General features: G+C 44.6%; 1 protein-coding gene across 3 annotated transcripts in view; it reads left to right on the top strand.

Moving 5' to 3' along the window:
• The first annotated feature begins 9773 nt into the window (after positions 1–9773).
• Positions 9774–18004, top strand: part of FGD3 (FYVE, RhoGEF and PH domain containing 3) — a 109641-nt gene continuing 101410 nt past the window's right edge. For 2 of the 3 annotated variants that reach the window (XM_032194098.1, XM_032194100.1), the window contains exon 1: positions 9859–9909. In XM_032194098.1, coding sequence (XP_032049989.1) covers positions 9897–9909 — 13 coding nt within the window. In that variant the 5' untranslated portion in view covers positions 9859–9896. Of the gene's footprint in view, positions 9910–18004 lie in introns of all 3 variants that reach the window. The other variant, XM_032194097.1, reaches the window with a different exon arrangement.

An 18004-nucleotide genomic window follows, 5' to 3' on the forward strand; every position in this document is an offset into this window, starting at 1 on the left:
GCCACCAGTGAAGATCTGCTCTGTTTGTCTTCTATGTATGTGCCATTTGTGCTGTAAGTGCCAAATTTCCAGTTCAGACCCTTGTGCTCTGTTCATTAAATAATTGCTAAATGTCTGGAATGTCTCTTTGTAATCTCAGCTCTGTAAAATACCATTAGCTGTGCTCTAAGAGAACGGGGGTGGAGGGCCCTAGTATGGGAGATAAATCTTGTTCCATCTTTCCAAGAATTCTCTTCCATGCACCCATACAGAGCAAAAACAATAACAACAACAACAATGAAAATAAAGTCCAAATGTCAGTGTTTAAATTTAGTGCCAGTGGCTGGTTTTGAGGTCTTGGCTATAGAACACTGCAATATTTTAACAGGAAAACCGTGAGTAAGCTCAATGAAGCTTGCAGGGAAAAGACAGGATGTCCTAATAGTTTTTCCTTCTCTTGGGTTTTCTACAGTCTTGTAAAGAGTTGTTTCATTCTAATTAACTCTTAAATTCCAGGGTAAGGGCATGTTCCTGCAACGAGCATTTTAAAACCCGTTAAAACGTTTTGTGTCTGGCTGGCAGTTCCATGTGACACAATTCCATTCGTAACTAAGTGGTAAAAATGTAGAATTGATATGCTCGGTATGCTTGAGCATGCACAGCTATCGCTTGCCTCTCTTTTAGTTTTGGAGCAGGCCCGCAGAGGCAGCACTAGGTGGCAGTGCGATACAGGGCGGCCCCCAGCGCCGCCCGCACACGCGCTCCTCGTGCAGAGGCTGCGAGCTGATGGCAAAGCACAGCTTGTCACGGCTGTTCCAGGCTGGAAGCTCTCACTCTGGGCTCAGGAATTCTCCCTCCTCCCGCCCCTTCCCTTCCTTCCTCTCTTTAGCTTTGCCAGTGTTCCCCATGGCTTTTCACAGCTCATCTTGAATGTATTTCTCGCTCCTCTGACAAGTTTGGCAGGTTTGGACCATAAAGCTTTATGAATGGTTACCATTGCTGCAACCGATTACCCTAAGAATCACATGAGAGACAATAAATGGAACCACAAGTTCTAAGAGCTTTTTTCTACTTTTTAATCCCTCTGGTATCTCAGCTTGGTTCTTGAGTGCTTGCCATTTGTCACGATGCCATGTATCAACTATCTGGGGCTTGTGCTGGACCTGCTGTGGCCAGGAACCTGCCCTGCCTGCTAATTTAGGTGCCCAATAGGAATGGGTCGTGGGCCAGCCCAAGCTGTTTCCAGCTGCATGACAGGTCAACAGGCACGATGCAGAGGTTGTCAGCCGGCAAAAGCTCAGTGTGGGTTTCCCACTTTGCCTGTCCTTAATCAAGCACTTGATAGCACTGGTGTCAAAACAGCACAGCCAGGATCTCATGGCGGGTGAGTACAGCTGACTGTGGCCAGTTTCAGGGAGGCAGCTGCAAATAAGTGAACACTTTGATGCATTTCAGCTTGCCGCTTCCCAGCATTACCAGTCTGTGCAGGGTCTTTGTGAAAGGTAGGCGGCTGGGCAAGCGCTGCAGAGACTCTTCCAGCAAATATTGAGTCCCATTGTTCAGAAAGAAACAAAGCTAGAACTATTGAAGTCATAAATCTCGTTACCTAATGGATAGCATGGCCACACATGCATGGCAGACAGAAGAAAATTAAACGTGCGAGTTTATAGAAGCTGTCGTGCTTTGGCTCTCTTCCCTGTCATGCCATCGCTGTTTGGGTTCTCACACTATTTTTGAGTCAATGTTCAACCAATGTGCTTCCCAACAAGGAATCTGCTCCTGCTTTGCAATTGATCAGGAAAAGGTTTAAAGCTGATGGGAGAAACACTCTGGGCTCCCTGCCACTCCCAAGCTACTTTCTATTAAAAAGCAATGGAGGATTCCTGCACCTTTGATCTCCTCATTGGCCGTTTGTTGCTGCCTCTGTTCTAGCTTGCTTCAATATTGCGGGAAAGATGTACCTGTCAGCTCAGCGCCGTCCCATGCACTGCAACATCCAAAGATACAACAGCTTTCCTTGTGTTATGTTATTGTGCTTTCGTTTTGTCTCCTACTTACATGTATGTCTTCAGTAGCAATTTCCCTAGTTATAGATACGTTTTTCCCTTCTTTCAATGACTTCAGGAAGTTCCAGTGTCTGGTCACAATGTGATCAACTGATCTGAAAAGCTGTGAAGACAGGTGGGGCTGGCTGATCACTAGTCTGCGCTGGACCCGAATTCATGATGCACCTTTCTGGTTACTGTCATTCTTCACATAAGTGAAAAAATCTGTAAGATGCTTTTACCATCTGGGAATAACCACCCAGGTGCTAAACAGCCCATCTCTGTGATAAAACTGAAGGAAAACCTAGACTTCAGTGGGGAGTATTAAGGAATGAAAGCAAGAAAAAGAAGATGCATCAATGCTACTGAACTGCGATAGGATACAGGTGACCATACAGATACAGGGAAAAATTGGCCCTGAGCACTTTTCAAGGAAATTTGATAAACACATAAGAAGGACCTAAATTTAATGATTTCCATTAACTCTACCACCTTTTCAGTCTTCAAAGAGGTGGAGAAAGAGTCCTCTCTTTTGCACAAAGGATCCACACACATCATGTCTTCTGTTCCTTTGTCTCCACTGGTGGAGAAAAGTAATTTTGAGACACATTGCTCAGTTTTTTCTCTTCGCATTATAACAACGGGAAGACAAAAAGAGTTAGGTGAGTTGAGACCTAGGTGACAAAACTCTAAGGACTGGAATTAAAATGCTAGTTTCATTGGCTTATGAAGTATTGTTGTGTTGTGTATAAAGTGTGGTAGTTAGCTTGTGTGGCATATCTGCTAAAATTGGTGTCACTTCCCAACAGGAGATGGGCTTACTACAGCAGAAGTAGTAAGCAATTTTATTATTTAATCAACAGTTAAGGGCTAATAGCTCTCCAGGAAAAACTTGACTTTTCTCAGACATTTAATGAAACTCCATCAGAAACTCCATTCTTGGGTCTGCAGTTCATATTTTCAATTCTGTATTTTTTTTCCCTCATGAGTAAAGTCACGTCACACAATAGTCAGTATTTAATCCCCACAAACGGATTCCTACTTAAGACTGTGCTACTTAAAGCCTGTCTTTTCTCACTACAATGACATGTATGAACATCTAGGCAACATGAAAAGCCTCATATTTCTTGTCTGTTAAGTATATCCACAATGTATACACAAGACAAAAATTACATCTACCATACCATTCAGTAGACAAAGATCTAGAAATAAAAGTCCTCTGACTAAAACCTGCTTGCAGATTCTAGCTTTCAAGAAAGTTTGGGCTTTGTATAAGTCATGAGATTTTACAAAGTGTTTTTGAAGAGGTCAAATAAAATGATCATGCTGACTCAGTCTACCCAATAAATTCTTTGAAAGGGCTGGCCACCTGACCTCTTAGAGACGGGAGATGAAAGTTTAATAAATCAGGACAGATTCTGCACAAGGTCTTATGAGACAGAAAATGTTTGCATCATTGTAGGGCATGAACTATACATAGAGCTTTTTCTTCCCCTCTGCTGTATGACTTAGCCAAGGCCAATTAGGAGCAGGGCAGAACTGCAATAATCACTACATTAAGATGCAGCTGTAAGGGCAGCAGGAATAAGACATGTGCATTCATCGAGATCATGATAACACATGGACTATGAGAAGAGCAATTGACAATGGCTGGTTTGAAACTTTTACAAATGACGACTGAGGAATGTTATTGTATGAGGACTTTTTATTAGTTACATGACGGGTCAAAGACAATCTATTTTTAAATTAATTATGTTTCTATTCTGAATTATTTAGTAATGGATTCCATAAATATTATACGAACCATTCTGTTTTTTTTTTTCAGAGTAAAGAAGTTCTAAATATTTTGGCTTCAACTTATTTGCAGGGTCACCCATAAGTCAGAAAAATACTTGCGCAATTGATTTGGCGTACTTAGAGTAACATTATGAGAATGTCTTTACCAAAACTCAGAATAAATCAGTGTTTGTTTCTGAACCCAAATTAACAGTGACCAGGATAACAAGAATCAAGTGCTATAATTCTTTCTTCCTATATAAAAGCTAAGCCTTATTGTCTGATGGACCATTTTGGCATATCTTAAAAGCCAACAATCCTAGCCTCTTTCCAGCCAAAGCTGGAGTAAATTTCTAATTTAATGTCCAGAAAACAGTATTTCTGTATTTCCCTCTCTGTTACACAGATTCCAGTTTTAGTACCAACTAATCAGTACAACAAACTGGCAGTCTCAGTTTGGCTAACTTTAGGTTACTGAAGACTCCAGGGTAAAAATCTACAATGCCCTTTAGGTTATTTAGTACCTAAATCATAATTTCTAAAAATACTTAATCTAAATCCTGCTCAAAGTTAAGAGCATTTAGGTATGTACCTCTGTCCTTTTTCTTTTGAGTAATGGAGTTTATGTTCCTGAAAGACATTGCTTTTGAAAAATATCACCCTCAATGTATCTGTGCCATGTCAGATGACTCAACTCATAAAGCATATCTTGTTCTTGAAGGTAGTATAAAAGTCAGTGTTGTTTCAAAATGTTTAATCAAATGGTGACAAGCTTTAACTCCTCATTTACTTTATAACGTGATACAAAATAAATTACAAACGTGGGACTGAAAGGACCCTCTGGGTCACTGAGTTCATCCCTAATTCTGCAGATAAATATACATGTCTGACAAGTCTACTGCTTTCAGTAGTCTAAAAATATAAATGCAAAACCTCAGTAAACAGAACCTAATATATGCACAGAGGTTTCTGCAACACTACAGTGTTCTGTCTTAAGTTTACCTTCGGTATTCTGGTTGTGGCTAGCAAACAGAGACACACTCTCTAAGAGACCAAGAGTCTGCTGCCTGCCACACATTGACTTGTAGCTAACGAGGTCAGTAAAACCCTCCTTATTCTCATCATCATCTCCTGTGAGTGGGGATAGTTGCAGACTAAGTGTAACTTTTCTGGCCAGGACATTAGGAGTCCACTTATGATCTAGTGTACTACCCTTGTTTTATACCACAGACACTGAAGAAATGAGAGGAGCAAAGCAAGTGGATCCAGCACTCTTGCAGGTCAATGACAAGTAAGGGCAGCAGGATTCTTGTTTTTCCCAGCCCAGCATTTAAGATATGAATAGCTCTGTTGGCTTCCTTGGGGAATCCAAGAACAACATTTTTTTTGTTGTGAAAATCAGGCTCTGGAAAGAGAAGATGACACACTGTGATGATTGCTTATCTGTGATATGACTGTAGTTTTGCTTTTAAAGCATCCAAATAACTTTGATGCATGTTACCTTAAGATGATCTGAAACAATTTATATGAAAAAACTGTCAGACTGGTAATGTAAAGAATACCGCTGAGATTACGAAGTTCAGGATTTGAAATGCCTCTGTGCTAAGAAATACAGCCCCCAGTACATATCTATGTTCAAGTCCTTTATGAAGGAGGGATTTAGTACTGAGTATTCCTCTCTGTGATAGTAATTTCATGCCAGAGCATAGAAGCTGCCACAAGACTTGTGTCCTGAGCGGAGGACTACTTTACTCTTATATTCAGTTCCATATTTTTTCTCTCTATTGCTCTGTTTTTGTTTTTGTTTGTTTGTTTGTTTGTTTGTTTGTTTTCCCCTCCCTCTGGATTCCTAATTGCTCTGGTAACTGGTGTTGGTGGATATGGAATAAACTTGTTTATGCCTAAGGTATCATTAAGAAAGAAAAAAAAAAAAACACACACAAAAAACCACCCTACCTCAGTGGCGTTTCATCTGAAAAATATTTTCCCTTGAAAGCTACCTTTGACGAACCTTTTTTTTTTTTTCTTGCTTTTTTGTAGATTTAAAGTGAAAGCAGCAGGATTGTTTTCATTGCTGCCACAAATTTTACATTCTTATTGCAATTGCTGGTTTTATCTTATTGTGAATGAGAAATAAAGCAGTACATCTTTCTCTGTAATTGAAAGGGCTCAGTTTCAGATTCATGAGGAGGAGAGTAATGTAACATGTCTTTTGAGTATTTATGCAATCTCCAAATCTTCATCTTCAAATAAAAAGTAGTCTCTTCAAAAAAAAAAAAAAGGAAAAAAGAAAAAAAAGAAAAAAAAAAAAGCTCTGATCAAAATTCTGGGAGTTATAAATAAGGACTCTAAACAAAGGAACTTTGTATATCCAGTAGTGTCATATGATGGCAAAAGCACATGAGGGTCACCCTAAGGATTACATCAGCCGGAAGAGAACACAACATGAATCTCTTATATGAAAAGCATGTCAGATAAAACCATCTATTTGCAATGCCTTAGCTTCTTCATGTCCAATGTCTTATTACATGTATGAGAGGTTATTTTTACCCTCAACATTTATCTTTCCTGGACATGCAATGGTAATCCGTATTTAACACCAAAGCCTTCCATCAGTGAGAATTAATTTGTGTTGAAAGCATTCCTCTTGTAAAATAATTTTAATTCATTATGATAGTCAGCTTTTTGCTTTTTGAAGGGAGGAAAAAATGAGTATTTGCTTGAACTTTACTAACTGCTTGTGTTGCATTTATTGACCCTTTTGCACTAGACATTAAGGGTTTGAAAACAATAGAAAGTATCCCATGATAAAGGCAATATTCAAGAGTTATTGCCCAGTGCTTCAAAGCTAAGAGGAAGAAGTATATTGTACTGGGTACAAAGTGCAATTTGCATTTGCAAATAAGATTTAATAAAACTAAGACCTTATGGTGCTCAGCAAGATCCAGTTCAATACAGAAGATTGCTAACCAGTTTCTGTTCTATTTAATAGAGGCTTTGACTTCTTTGAGATTAAGCCTGAGAACAGCAGAAATGGCAGAAATGTTGACAAGAGGGACTTGTTCCCATTATGACTTCCTTCATGAGAGACTGAAGGGAAATAGCTAGGGTGCCTCAGATAGTCATGCTAGGAGGAAAGGGCTTAGCATAGCTGGATATGGATCTACAGCTTGCAACTCAGCAAAAGGTTGAGTGCTGTGCTTTTACTCAAACCGTGCCCCAAAGCACAATCCCAGGTTTTGTTCCCCATACTTTTAAATGACTGAATTCCTCTCAATTCAGGGGGAAAAATAAAGCAACTACACAATATTCAGAGGAAGTGTCCCTTCCTGTTACAAAACCAATTCTGTAGCAGTTTTGCTTTTTCAGCCTATCTTCCCAGTAGCTTTTATTCCTTCAACTCCTTAGCAGAGTTGCAAAAAAGAGTACTTCTTTTATTTGTTGCTTATCTACTGATATTGCTCTCTGACTCCAAATTACTTACCTTGGTTGAAGACATAGCTTATTCTTAGATTTAAAGAAACTTACACTGGCCCTTTGTTACAATCCTGGTTGGCCAAAAGTAATGGCCACAAATTAATGTTTACTTAAATTGTAAACTCCCTCCAGAATTACTCATTGAATTCAACAGGTTCTGGTCAGAGATGCAAATTAAATACTGCCCATGCCCAGACCATAAAAGTTGAGAGTACCTACAATAAAAAATGCTCTAATTGACTGAAAGAAACAATGAGACCAAAATGTTGGGTAGGATGGCGCAAGAAGCAGATGGAAATAAATCAATCATTTTATTAAAGAACGATGGTTATTTGTAATGGTGCTATACCTAAATATATGCCTAAAATAAACACTTATTTGTCTTAGCTTTATGCATTATGGTAAGGACTTCATTTTGTTTAGAGCAAAGAACCTGGATAATTTCCAACAATTTTTAAGCCTGTTTTTGTTGCTGAGCATCAGTCCTATATGATAAGCATGTAACAATAACTGGTAAGCTGTGATCTGCTCTGATGAAAGTACTTCGGAGAGGAGCTGTCTCATTATTCTAAAGGACAGGACTAATTTCATATACAGGAAGGAGTTTAATCTCTGGAAGGGTTGATTGTATGTTAAATTCCTATATTAATGCTTTGAGGCTGGTCTTGAAATACATCTTACAGATGTGATTTCAAAAGAAACATCAAGAAATCCAGGCTGGCTCCTTACTGATGAATTTCCTTCAGGCCTCCTTAGTCTGGTTTAACTGGACCTTATTCATGGATTTACTCTAGAACAGCTAGTCTTTTTATTTGGGAATAATTAGTCCAAAGAAATCCATTTTATGAATTTCATTACAATAACGTTCTTCTGCTCCACCACAATATTAAAGTTACTCAAAACCGTATTTCCATGATGGGGCCTACATCATGGCTAGTTAGTTGTTTCAGGGAAAAGATAAGGAGCAAAGATTGATTATTGGGTAGTGAAAAATAGACTAAAGCCTAATATAGTTAATTTCTGAATTTACTGTTTTGCATTTTTTCCTAAGGGGAAATGCCTTTGGGAAGACAGTTTTCTCATTTTTGTTCTTTGCAGATAAACTGTTTGATATGCGTTTTTAAGCTTAATTTGGTTGTTTTGCTTGGTATTATTCAGTCCTTGCAATGAGTGGTTGACGATCTTACCTCTCAGAAAGCTGTCCTTTAAACATGTACTTCATCTGAAGACAGGGTTTTAGCGTGGCTATAGCACACCCTCTGCAGAAGGGCCACTCTGACCACATGAGTGATGCTTCATCAGCACAGCATTAATGCCCCGTTGCCTGTGAAGGACAGCATCACCCTTCAGTTCCTGGCACATTCTTCTCCCTGACAAAGACACAGAGCAGTGAGTCAGTACTGGTCTGCCTTTTCAAGAAGCTCTGAAACGACATATGGTTTGGTGTGGCTTTCTGGGAGGTGAGCAGCGTTTGGTTGTCTGAGGGGACTGCACAACAGGGCTCATATTCTCTTTGCTTTCCACTGAAGATGTAAGGGAAAGGGCAGCAGTTTGGGGAGCCATCCTCAGCCCTGGGACAGATGCTTTCAGCTTGGCCCTGCCACGTGCCCAATAGCCACCCTCAGCAGCTGCACGAAGAGCTTTTGGCACTGATGGCAACAGCTGGTGTGGAAGCTGGGAGCCTTGTGAAGCTGAGGAGCAGCTGAGGGAGTTGGCGTTGTTTAGTCTGGAGGAGGCTCAGGGAGACCTTATTGCTCTCTACACCTGCCTGAAAGGAAGGTGTGGGGAGCTGGGGGTTGGCCTCTTCTCACAGATAACTAGTGATAGAACAAGGGGGAACGGCCTCAAGTTGCACCAGGGGAGGTTCAGGTTGGAAATGAGGAGACGTTTCTGCTCAGAAAGAGCAGTCAGGCACTGGGACGGGTTGCCCAGGGAGGTGGTGGCGTCCCCTGTCCCTGGGGGTGTTCAAGGAAAGGTTGGACATGGCGCTTGGGGACATGGTTCAGTGGGTGACACTGGTGGTAGGGGGGTGGTTGGAACAGATGATCTTGGAGGGCTTTTCCAACTCAATGGTTCCGCCATCCAAACAACAGGGCGGCAGGGCTTCGCCCTGGGCCGCCTCAGGATGGATCAAACCCGTCAGGCGGGGCACTCCGCGGTCCCGGGCGGCAGCCGCGCCTCCGGGAGGCGGCCACGGCGCTGCTCTGAGGAGCCCGGAGCCCGGCAGCGCCGTCCCCCGGCCCCGGGGCGCTCCCTTCCCCTCCGCCGCCGCCGGCCGGGCCACGGGACGGGGCGGGGAGGCGTGAGGGGGCTTCGCCGCCCCGCCGCGGCCTGCGGGCACGAAGCGCCAGGCCGGCGGGGCGATCCCATCCCATCCCCTGCCCTCCGCTCCCCTCCCCGCCCGGGCCGCGCCGTGCCGAGGCGGGCGGCAGGAGCCCCTCCCGCCTCCGCCGCCTTCAGGGGCGCCTCGTCCCGCTGGCGGCGCCTCACGGCGCGATGCAGCTGCAGTGGGAGGGAGAGGAAACCCACCCCCCTCGCCCGGCGGCCGCCTTTGTAACCGCGCAGCCCGGCCCGACTCGCAGCGGCTCGGCGAGCGCCGGAGCGCGGCGGCGGGAGCAGATGGAGCCGGAGGGTAAGGCTGCGACCCCGGGCCGGGCCGGGCCGGGCCCCCGCGGGGCTGCTCCGGGCGGGCTCCGCGCCGCGCCCGCTGAGTCCTCGGCGGGGCTCGGGCTGCCCGGGCCGGCGGGGAACTTCTTTCTCTCCCCTCCTGCCTCTCTGCTTCTCCCTCCTCCTCCTCCGGCAGCGCGCCCGTGCCCAGCTCCAAGCCCTTCTCCGCGGGGCGAGACCCTGGCGGGAGGCCCCCGGCTGCAGCCCGGGCTCCGGCCGCGTTTTGGGGCGCCCCGGGGGCTGGCGGCAGGGCCCCGAGCCCGTCCCGCGGCGGCTGACAATGCCCGGGGACCGCGGCTCTGCGTGGATGCGGTCCTGAGCCGCGCGAATGTATTTTTAGGTCTCCTAAAACCACATAAAACCCGTCCTGTTAAACACTTATTTTGGTAAGGCTATTATTAACGGCACAGATCAAATTTGTTTCCTGCCAATCCATATTTAGGCACTCGTGAAATGCCAAGTTTTTTCTCCGCTCTCTCCTTTTTAAATACCTTTTGGAGCTGTTAGTAGTTATAATGTAAACCATTTCTAGTTGCAAATTGGAAACCTCTGAGCCATAATGGTCTGTTGCATTTAGCTGGCTGGCTCTTGTAAGCTCTACATTCTCATGCAAAAAAAAAAAAAAAAAAAAGCCTAAAAAAACTTACGAGATTCATGTTTTAAAAATTGGCTGCATACATACATCGTAGCTGTTTTTTAAACCTCAGTACCTAAGTCACATTTTCCATTCCAAGCATTGAGAGTGGTTAAACTGTGTTAAAGGGATAGCTCTACCTTGGTTCCTGTGCGAGCTTTGGGGAATTTTAGCACAAAGGAAAATGGCTCTACAATGTAGCAGAACTGTGGGCTAGCGCTTCTCGCAGTGCCTGAAACACAGCAGCACCGAGGAGTGAAAGGGACTATTGGCAATTGTTAATGGCCAGAATTGGGTTTGTTGTCCACGCGGAGAGGCGTACAGAATGTAAACGGAATACATCTGGTGACGAACACACTGATAAAAATATTTTTTTACATTCTTTAAGATGTACATTTGTACTAGTAAGCCAGCTTTCACACCATTAGAAATTAGAATGCTTTACTTATACAGATGATATTCAAGCTAGCAGAACCGTGTTTATAAAGTCATAATAAGCGAACTGGGTTTGTTCATATATCTCCTTAGCTTAATAAAGCTAGAGAAAAATGATAAAAATAAAATTGAATTTAAATTAGTTCCTTCTTTTGAAGAAATAAATCCTTGTGTTGTACAAATGCAGTTTCTCTTCTGCCCTACTTCTTGGGCAGGTAAAGCCTGGATCAACCCAAGAAAGATCACAGTGAGTTGCAGACCTGCTGAGATTTACCGTCTGCCCTGGCTTCAGGGCTATTCAGACAATCTGACTCCCGGTATCTCCTGGGCTACTCTGGTACTGCAGTATGTTAAGCTTGGAGACGGTCTTCCTGTGTGGATTTGAGCCTGCAGGAGGTGACCAGGGATACCTGTGTTAGAGGCTGTGTTAGCAGCCTCTCCGTGAGTTACAGAAGGCTCCCAAGTTAGCCAAGGTAGTAGGTGCTCTAACTACCCCACCGTATGCACGAATGTGTAGCTTTGTTGGCTGTGGTTGTCTTCAGGGAGTAAGAGAGAGTTATTTCTGTTTGCCAAGTTACAGCACCTACAGTGTGGTGATCTAACTCACATCTGTAGATGCTAACCTTGCTCCTGATCAAATGTGTCCTGCTCACATCATTCCTGAAGGGGGCTGGAAGTGGAGTACCCTTCAGTGCGGCTCCTGGCATTTAAATGTACGTCTAGAACACTTGCTGAAAATGAATCTAGGACCCTGTCTTCCTGAGGAACTCTGTCTCTTTATAGATACATAAGATAGGAGATCCTTAAGGCATCTTCCACAGAGATGATAAAGAAAGATGGGGGATGGTAGTAGGCTACCCTTTCCTTAAGGAAATCTAGCGTGGTCTAGCAGTGCCACAGGAACTACTGACCTGGAAAACTCTTGTGGATGCCCCCTGTACCGCATCACTTGAGGCAATAATGTGCAAAGAGTTTGGGACTTGAAAGCTTATTTGGTCTTGAAGTGACTCAGAGATGGAGGAAAGGATGTTCATACCAGTGAAAATGATGAAATCAACAGAGAGCACTGAAAATCCTTGTGGCTTCTTGTGTGGGATGAGCTTCTGTAGCATGCTCAGAAAGGAGGAGGAGTGTCTGAGGCCAGTAGCAGTGGGAGCAGGTTGCTGAGGCACTGGGGCTCCAGGAGGAAAGGCATGGGAAGTCAGAGTCCAAGGTGATGATTTTTCCCTTGTGCATTCTTTGCATTGTGATATTTTCAAGATGGGCTCTGTGACCTTTTCCCCCCATAAGCAACGTGAGATTTTTATGCTGCAAGCTCAGTGATTAAGTTGTTAGGCGTTTGTTTTGGAGGAAGCCTTGCTCTCAAGCAACCTGCATGGGGTGGTGTGGTTTGGGGACTGCTGCCTTCTGAAAGCCTACCTAAAATTTGTGCGTTTTCCACTCGTTTTCAGCGCCTAACATCCTTAAGGCAGTCTTTAGGAGCGGCTTTGTCCTGCATGAACCATTGAGTGGGTTTGATGGGCACTGGGTGAATGCTCTTGTTCCTGACTGAGGTTGATCTGCTTCTACAGCCCTTACTCAATGATAATTGATATATTGCTTTCAAAGTGTTTGTACCTACTTTTGTTTTAGGTGTCTTGTTAAGTTTATCAGACTCCAGTCACATTGATGCAAGTAGTCCTCCTCTGGTTAGTGTGCCCGAGTAGCCTGTGTGAGATCTGAGAGGACAGCGAGTGTTGATGTAACCATGATGTGATTAATGTTTTGTTTCCTCTCTGTATGCTGGCTCCTACTAAAGCAGCTGTAAACTTTTAGAATGCATTTGAATAAGATTCATTTGCTTCTTCAAGCTGTTTGGTAAACAATTTCAATATTTTTCTTTCATTAAATACTCAAAACTCAATTTAAAACTATTTAAAAGGGGTGGCAGGTAAAAAGTAACAAATACTTCCAGTTCCTGGGGCTGAATACAGAAACTGTACTGGGGCTTTGGGCTGTTGGCTACCTGCATGTTAACTTGTTGGGGTGGAATAAATAGTGTTGCAGATTAAAAGCAGTAATAACTACTGTGGTATTTGTTTTTGTTGGCGTTATCAAATTTTAATGTGAAAATGAATGTTTCACTTGAGAGACCCTGGTTTACAATCATCGCATCATGATGAATATTGATACCATTTGCAAATATCTCTCCTCTTCCAAACCCTCCGAACTAGCTGAAAGCTCCCCTGAAGTAAAAAATCAACGTCGTGTATTTTTCAGATGTGGGAACAAAGACAGAGAACTTGAGATAGTTCATTTCATCTCAGGCTAAGGAACAAGTGAGGGAGGAGGGAGGCTGTGAGGGGGGTGTTTGAGCTCCTCAGCTGGTTCCTTCTGCGGGGGCAGCTGTCGAGCCACGCTGCCTGCTCGCCACTAGCTCTCAGAAGAAAACTCAGATTTTCGTGCCCCCTGCCCGTCCCGGCAGTAGGCACTGCGCCTGGCTGCCCCCAGCCTCCAGGCACGGCACCCCCGACCCCCACCGTGAAAATCCACCATGAAATTGGGGGTGGATGTCTGCAGATCGGCGTTGCGTTCTCTGGAGCGTACAGTAATGGGGAGGCAGTCCTGGCAAGAGACTCCGGCTGGTTTGGAGGTTATGAGTAGTGAAATTTGAGAAGGCCTTTGTTGGTGTAACAATCGTGGAGGTACACGGGGAAGTGCTTGCAGGGGAACTTTTTCCCCCTCCCTCCTGTTCCCCGTCCTGTTCCGTAGCCATCGCCTAAAAGAGAGGTTTAGTATCACCGTATCTGCATTTTGCTCCTTGCAGTGTCTTAAAACTTTACGAGGCTTTGTGTCTTCTTTCTCAGTAAGCGGCTCTGCACTTTGTCTGTACTCAGTATCACTACGAGTTTCTGGTGCTGAGGTTCTGCGTGTTTGCTGTATCGCGGTGCCGGGGACGCTGTACCAGCAGCACAGAGGAGAAGTGGTAATGACTGTCCTCTCCTGCAGCACTAGATGGAGATTCAGCCTGATGCTCATCTCCGTTCCTGCACTGGCACAGACGTTGCTTTTCCTGGCAGCAGTCACTGTGCGCTTCTATGAGAAATACCCAGGGAGTGCTGCTGGGACCCGGCTTCTCAGTAATGGCATTATTTACAGCACGTTGCCTCTGTGGTCCCTGACCACTACCTCTCCAAGCACTTTTCTTCCTGCTTTTTCTTCTCGTGTCACTGACTTGTGCTGCTATTTTGGTCTTTGTGCAAAACGCAAGAGTTTATTGGTGTTACCCACTTCCTTGTTCTCGGGGCTGCGCTTGGTTATTTTGCCAGGCTGCAGACCCTGGTATGGGACAGCGAGCTGGTGATGGAGCGAGTGGGCTGGGCAACTGGGCAGGAAGGCTGGGAGAGGGGGAATTTACAAAGGAAAACCTCAGTCGTCTTGTCCAGGATTCCCTTTGTGGCCTTTAGGGTGCTCCAAGAGGTGGTTTCATGAACTCGACACCCCCAGAAGCTCCATTAACAGAGCCCAGGTACCTGCATTGGGGCCAGACTGCCCGCGTACCCCTTCAGGGTCTCTTTCATGAATATCTCTCTGTATGTTCAGAGCAGATTGCTTTTCCCTCGTGTTTTGCTTGCCATGACACATGCTGGGAAGTCGCGGTTTGTCGTCACATGGCATCCCCGGCTGACTGGGCAGCCCTTCCTGGCTCCCACTCCGCAGTTTTGCTGGGCAGTAATAGCCTAGGGAAGGAGCTTTTTGTGCCTTGAAGAAATCTGTTGAGCACTGAGACAGCTTTTGTGTCTTTTAAAGACGCTGGTGACTTTCTTGAGTGCTCAGAGTTGTTAAAAGCAAGAACAGCCATTTCTAAGTTTTCAAATTGCACAGGCTCGCACAGCGCACTTCAATGCTAGCAGTATTGATTGCTGCTCTGAAGCGAGCTCTTGACGTTGAGTAAGAAGCTGTCATCAGGCAGTGAATGGAATAATGTACGATTCATGGTCTTCAAATCTGTTATTAGTAGTAGGAAAAGGCATTTCCTTGGATGACAGAATCCTGAAGGCGTTAACAGAGAGGGATGGAGCAGACCACAGGAAACGGCTGCGAGAGGCAGGGAACTGTTAAACATTTCAGGCCTTCATGGATTTCAGTGCGGACAAAAATAGTTATATGATTGAAATGATGTGTTAAAGTGCTGCAGCTTTGCTTTTTGAAATGTAATTCTTCCAGTTCTTGAATTTCTTTGGAGATTGATTTAATCCGTTTTAGAAAGTCTTTGGCTTAATGAAGATTCAGGTAGAGAATATTTTTGTGCTAGACTGACTGAATTAATCTTGCATTATATTTGTTGGTTTTCTCTCTTGAAGCACTTTGAGTATTCTGTGGCTGAAGTACACAGAGACACAGCTTTCAGCGTAGCTGCCTTTGCTGCTGCTTTATGGTACTTATTGATCTGGTTAATTAATGTGTAAGGCTAAAACCCGGAGACTTTGGACTCTGGTAAGACGTCAGCCTATTACTGGAAACCCAACCTACATCCTTCGGACGGAGCATTTGGGTTCAGTTCATACGTGTAGCGTGCACATCTTTACACATTGCACTGCCAATCTGTACGGGGAGTTTAGGAGGCTACCTGCATTCATATTAAAAAAAATCTGATTTCCAAAAGTCCAAAGAGCCTGGTAGTCCCAGTATTTTTTTGGAAGGCAGGGAGACATCTAAATATCCCTTGGATGTCAGAGGTTTCTCCTGTTTATTTTAGACTTCTGAAAAGCAGGCAGGTGTCTAACTATAATGAAGGAATTTAACACTGGGCCCTAGTTTTTCTAAACTCTTGGCCCCTCCTTATTCTTTCTTTTTGAGCTTGCAGGCTCTGAGCAGAAATTCTCTCTTGGTAACGTAACCCTGAGCAAATATTTACATTCATGAGATTCTTGCTACTTCAGCAATCGTTTTGGACCTTGAGGTTGGAACAGGGTGAAAGTTACTGTACCAAACACCGGGGCTGGGAAGGGAGGCCTGGAGGGGTTGCCAGATGTGGATTTACCATGTGTGGGAAGAATCACCTGTTCAATGTGCCTCAGTTGTCACTCCACAAACACTGCTGCGCTCCCAGGTAAGCTCTGCAGAGTTATGATGTTACCTGCCGCTGTCCCTGTGCGTATCTGAAGGGTGCTCATGATGTGAATTTCACCCACATCTTCACAATGACGAAGAAAAAAGATTGAGTTAAACTGAAGTGAACGGAGGGGAAGGGAAGACTGAAGTGGAAAGGAAGGAAAAGGTGGTAAGTAAAATGCAAAAAACCTGGGCAGACACTGAAAGTTTGAGGGAAGTGTCTTTGAAATTAACCTATGGATGTTTCAGAGGTAAAAGAAAGATGGTCCAGGGTACAGAACAATAAGAACTGGATGAACAGGCCAAATGAGGAGTTATTTATGGATTTTGTCCGTTGTTACATCCTCCTAAAACGATGATGGAAGTGCCGCCAGACGTCTGCCTCCCATATGTTTGTTTTCTGGCCGCTGTTGGTGCCCCTCAGCGCGCCCTGTGCCGAGGAGCATGGGGATGATGCTTCTTGGACAGCGAGGTGGCGGCCGGGCAGGACCTGTGCAGCCAGCACACCACGTCCAGCTCTTTCAGGTTTTAGGCACGGGGTGCTGAGTGCTGATTTGCTACAGACTCACTCAGAGTACAAATTCATTCAAAACTCTTCAACCTCGCTTGGTGCTGGCCAGCTCTTACCTGTCGTCCTCCACCGGGCGTGAAAGCACGAAGGCAGCACAAACCACGCATTGTGTTCCCTGGTGAATTTGACAGAAGTGGGATTGTGCCCCTGCAGTCAGGTTTGTGCTGGTGGTTGACCCGGCTCTGCCCAGATCTCCCGGAGCCGTGGCTGAATGCACAGTAACTCGCAGTGATTAAAGGTCTAGCCCCTGGGCTGCAGCAGCACATAGCTACATGTTGGAACGGTTACTCTTTGCATTGAAGTAGCATGTATGGTTTTGCTATTTAAATTTTTCCCCCTTTTTCCTGTTTGTTGAATATCTGCAAAGCCCTGGGTTGGGGGTGGATGAATTTGCCCAGAGGAAAATCTCAGCTTTCCAATTTCCTGTTGGAGCCAGGTGTGCCACCTCCGTGCACTGCTCGCACCGGCTGCGGGAGTTGTTCGCTTGGGCTGAGGTTTCCCATGGAGAAACAAACAGTGCTGCCTGCTGAGCCCTTCTGTATCTGTTTTACTAATCGCTATTGAAATTCTTACAGCCAGCTTCTGACTTGTAAAAATACAGAGCCAAATACGGAAGGTGGGGGGGAACAACAGCTCCCCATTATTAGGCAGGGCAGAAATTAATTTCTTAAATGTATTCTCAGCTTGGCCAAATATGTGTCTTGCTTTGCCATTCCTAGTGTGTTAATGAAGCTGCAAGTGTACACAGGTGACCAGCCAGGGGAGAGTAAGGTTTCCTCAAAATAAAAAAAAAATAAAAAATAAAGCCTGCCTCATCCATACTTTCTGGAATTGCTGGAATTGGGTAGTTGGTCTTAGTTATGGCTGCTTGATTTTGATGGTTGTGCAGTCAGAAAAGTTGCTTCACTTAGGATGTGGAACAGATGCTATTCCCGCTCACTTGAAAGACGAGACACCAAGACACTTTTTTTTTTTTTTTTTTTTTGCATTTGTTTCTCAAACCATGCAAGTCCAATCTTCTTGTTAGGACGAAGAAACCATGCAAGTGGATATTGAGGGTAAAGGAACTGATGTGTTGCTGGTTGTTGGTTTAGTCCGGGGTGTGAGCTCTGCCAGTGGCCGCAGCCACCGTATCGGACACAAGAAAACCTGCAGCTAACAGCTGGGGCTGTAGCAGGCACCAAGAGATGGTTTTGCTTTTTTCTTCTCCTGTCTAGTCTGCACTCCTAATTATTTAAAGATTGGACTGTGTCTTAAAGCAGGAGGGTTCATCAACTCCCCAAACTATTGGCCTCCACTGAAATAGGAAACCTTTTATAGTTGTTA

This window comes from Aythya fuligula, chromosome 10, assembly GCF_009819795.1.
Source record: "Aythya fuligula isolate bAytFul2 chromosome 10, bAytFul2.pri, whole genome shotgun sequence".
Lineage (NCBI taxonomy): Eukaryota > Metazoa > Chordata > Aves > Anseriformes > Anatidae > Aythya > Aythya fuligula.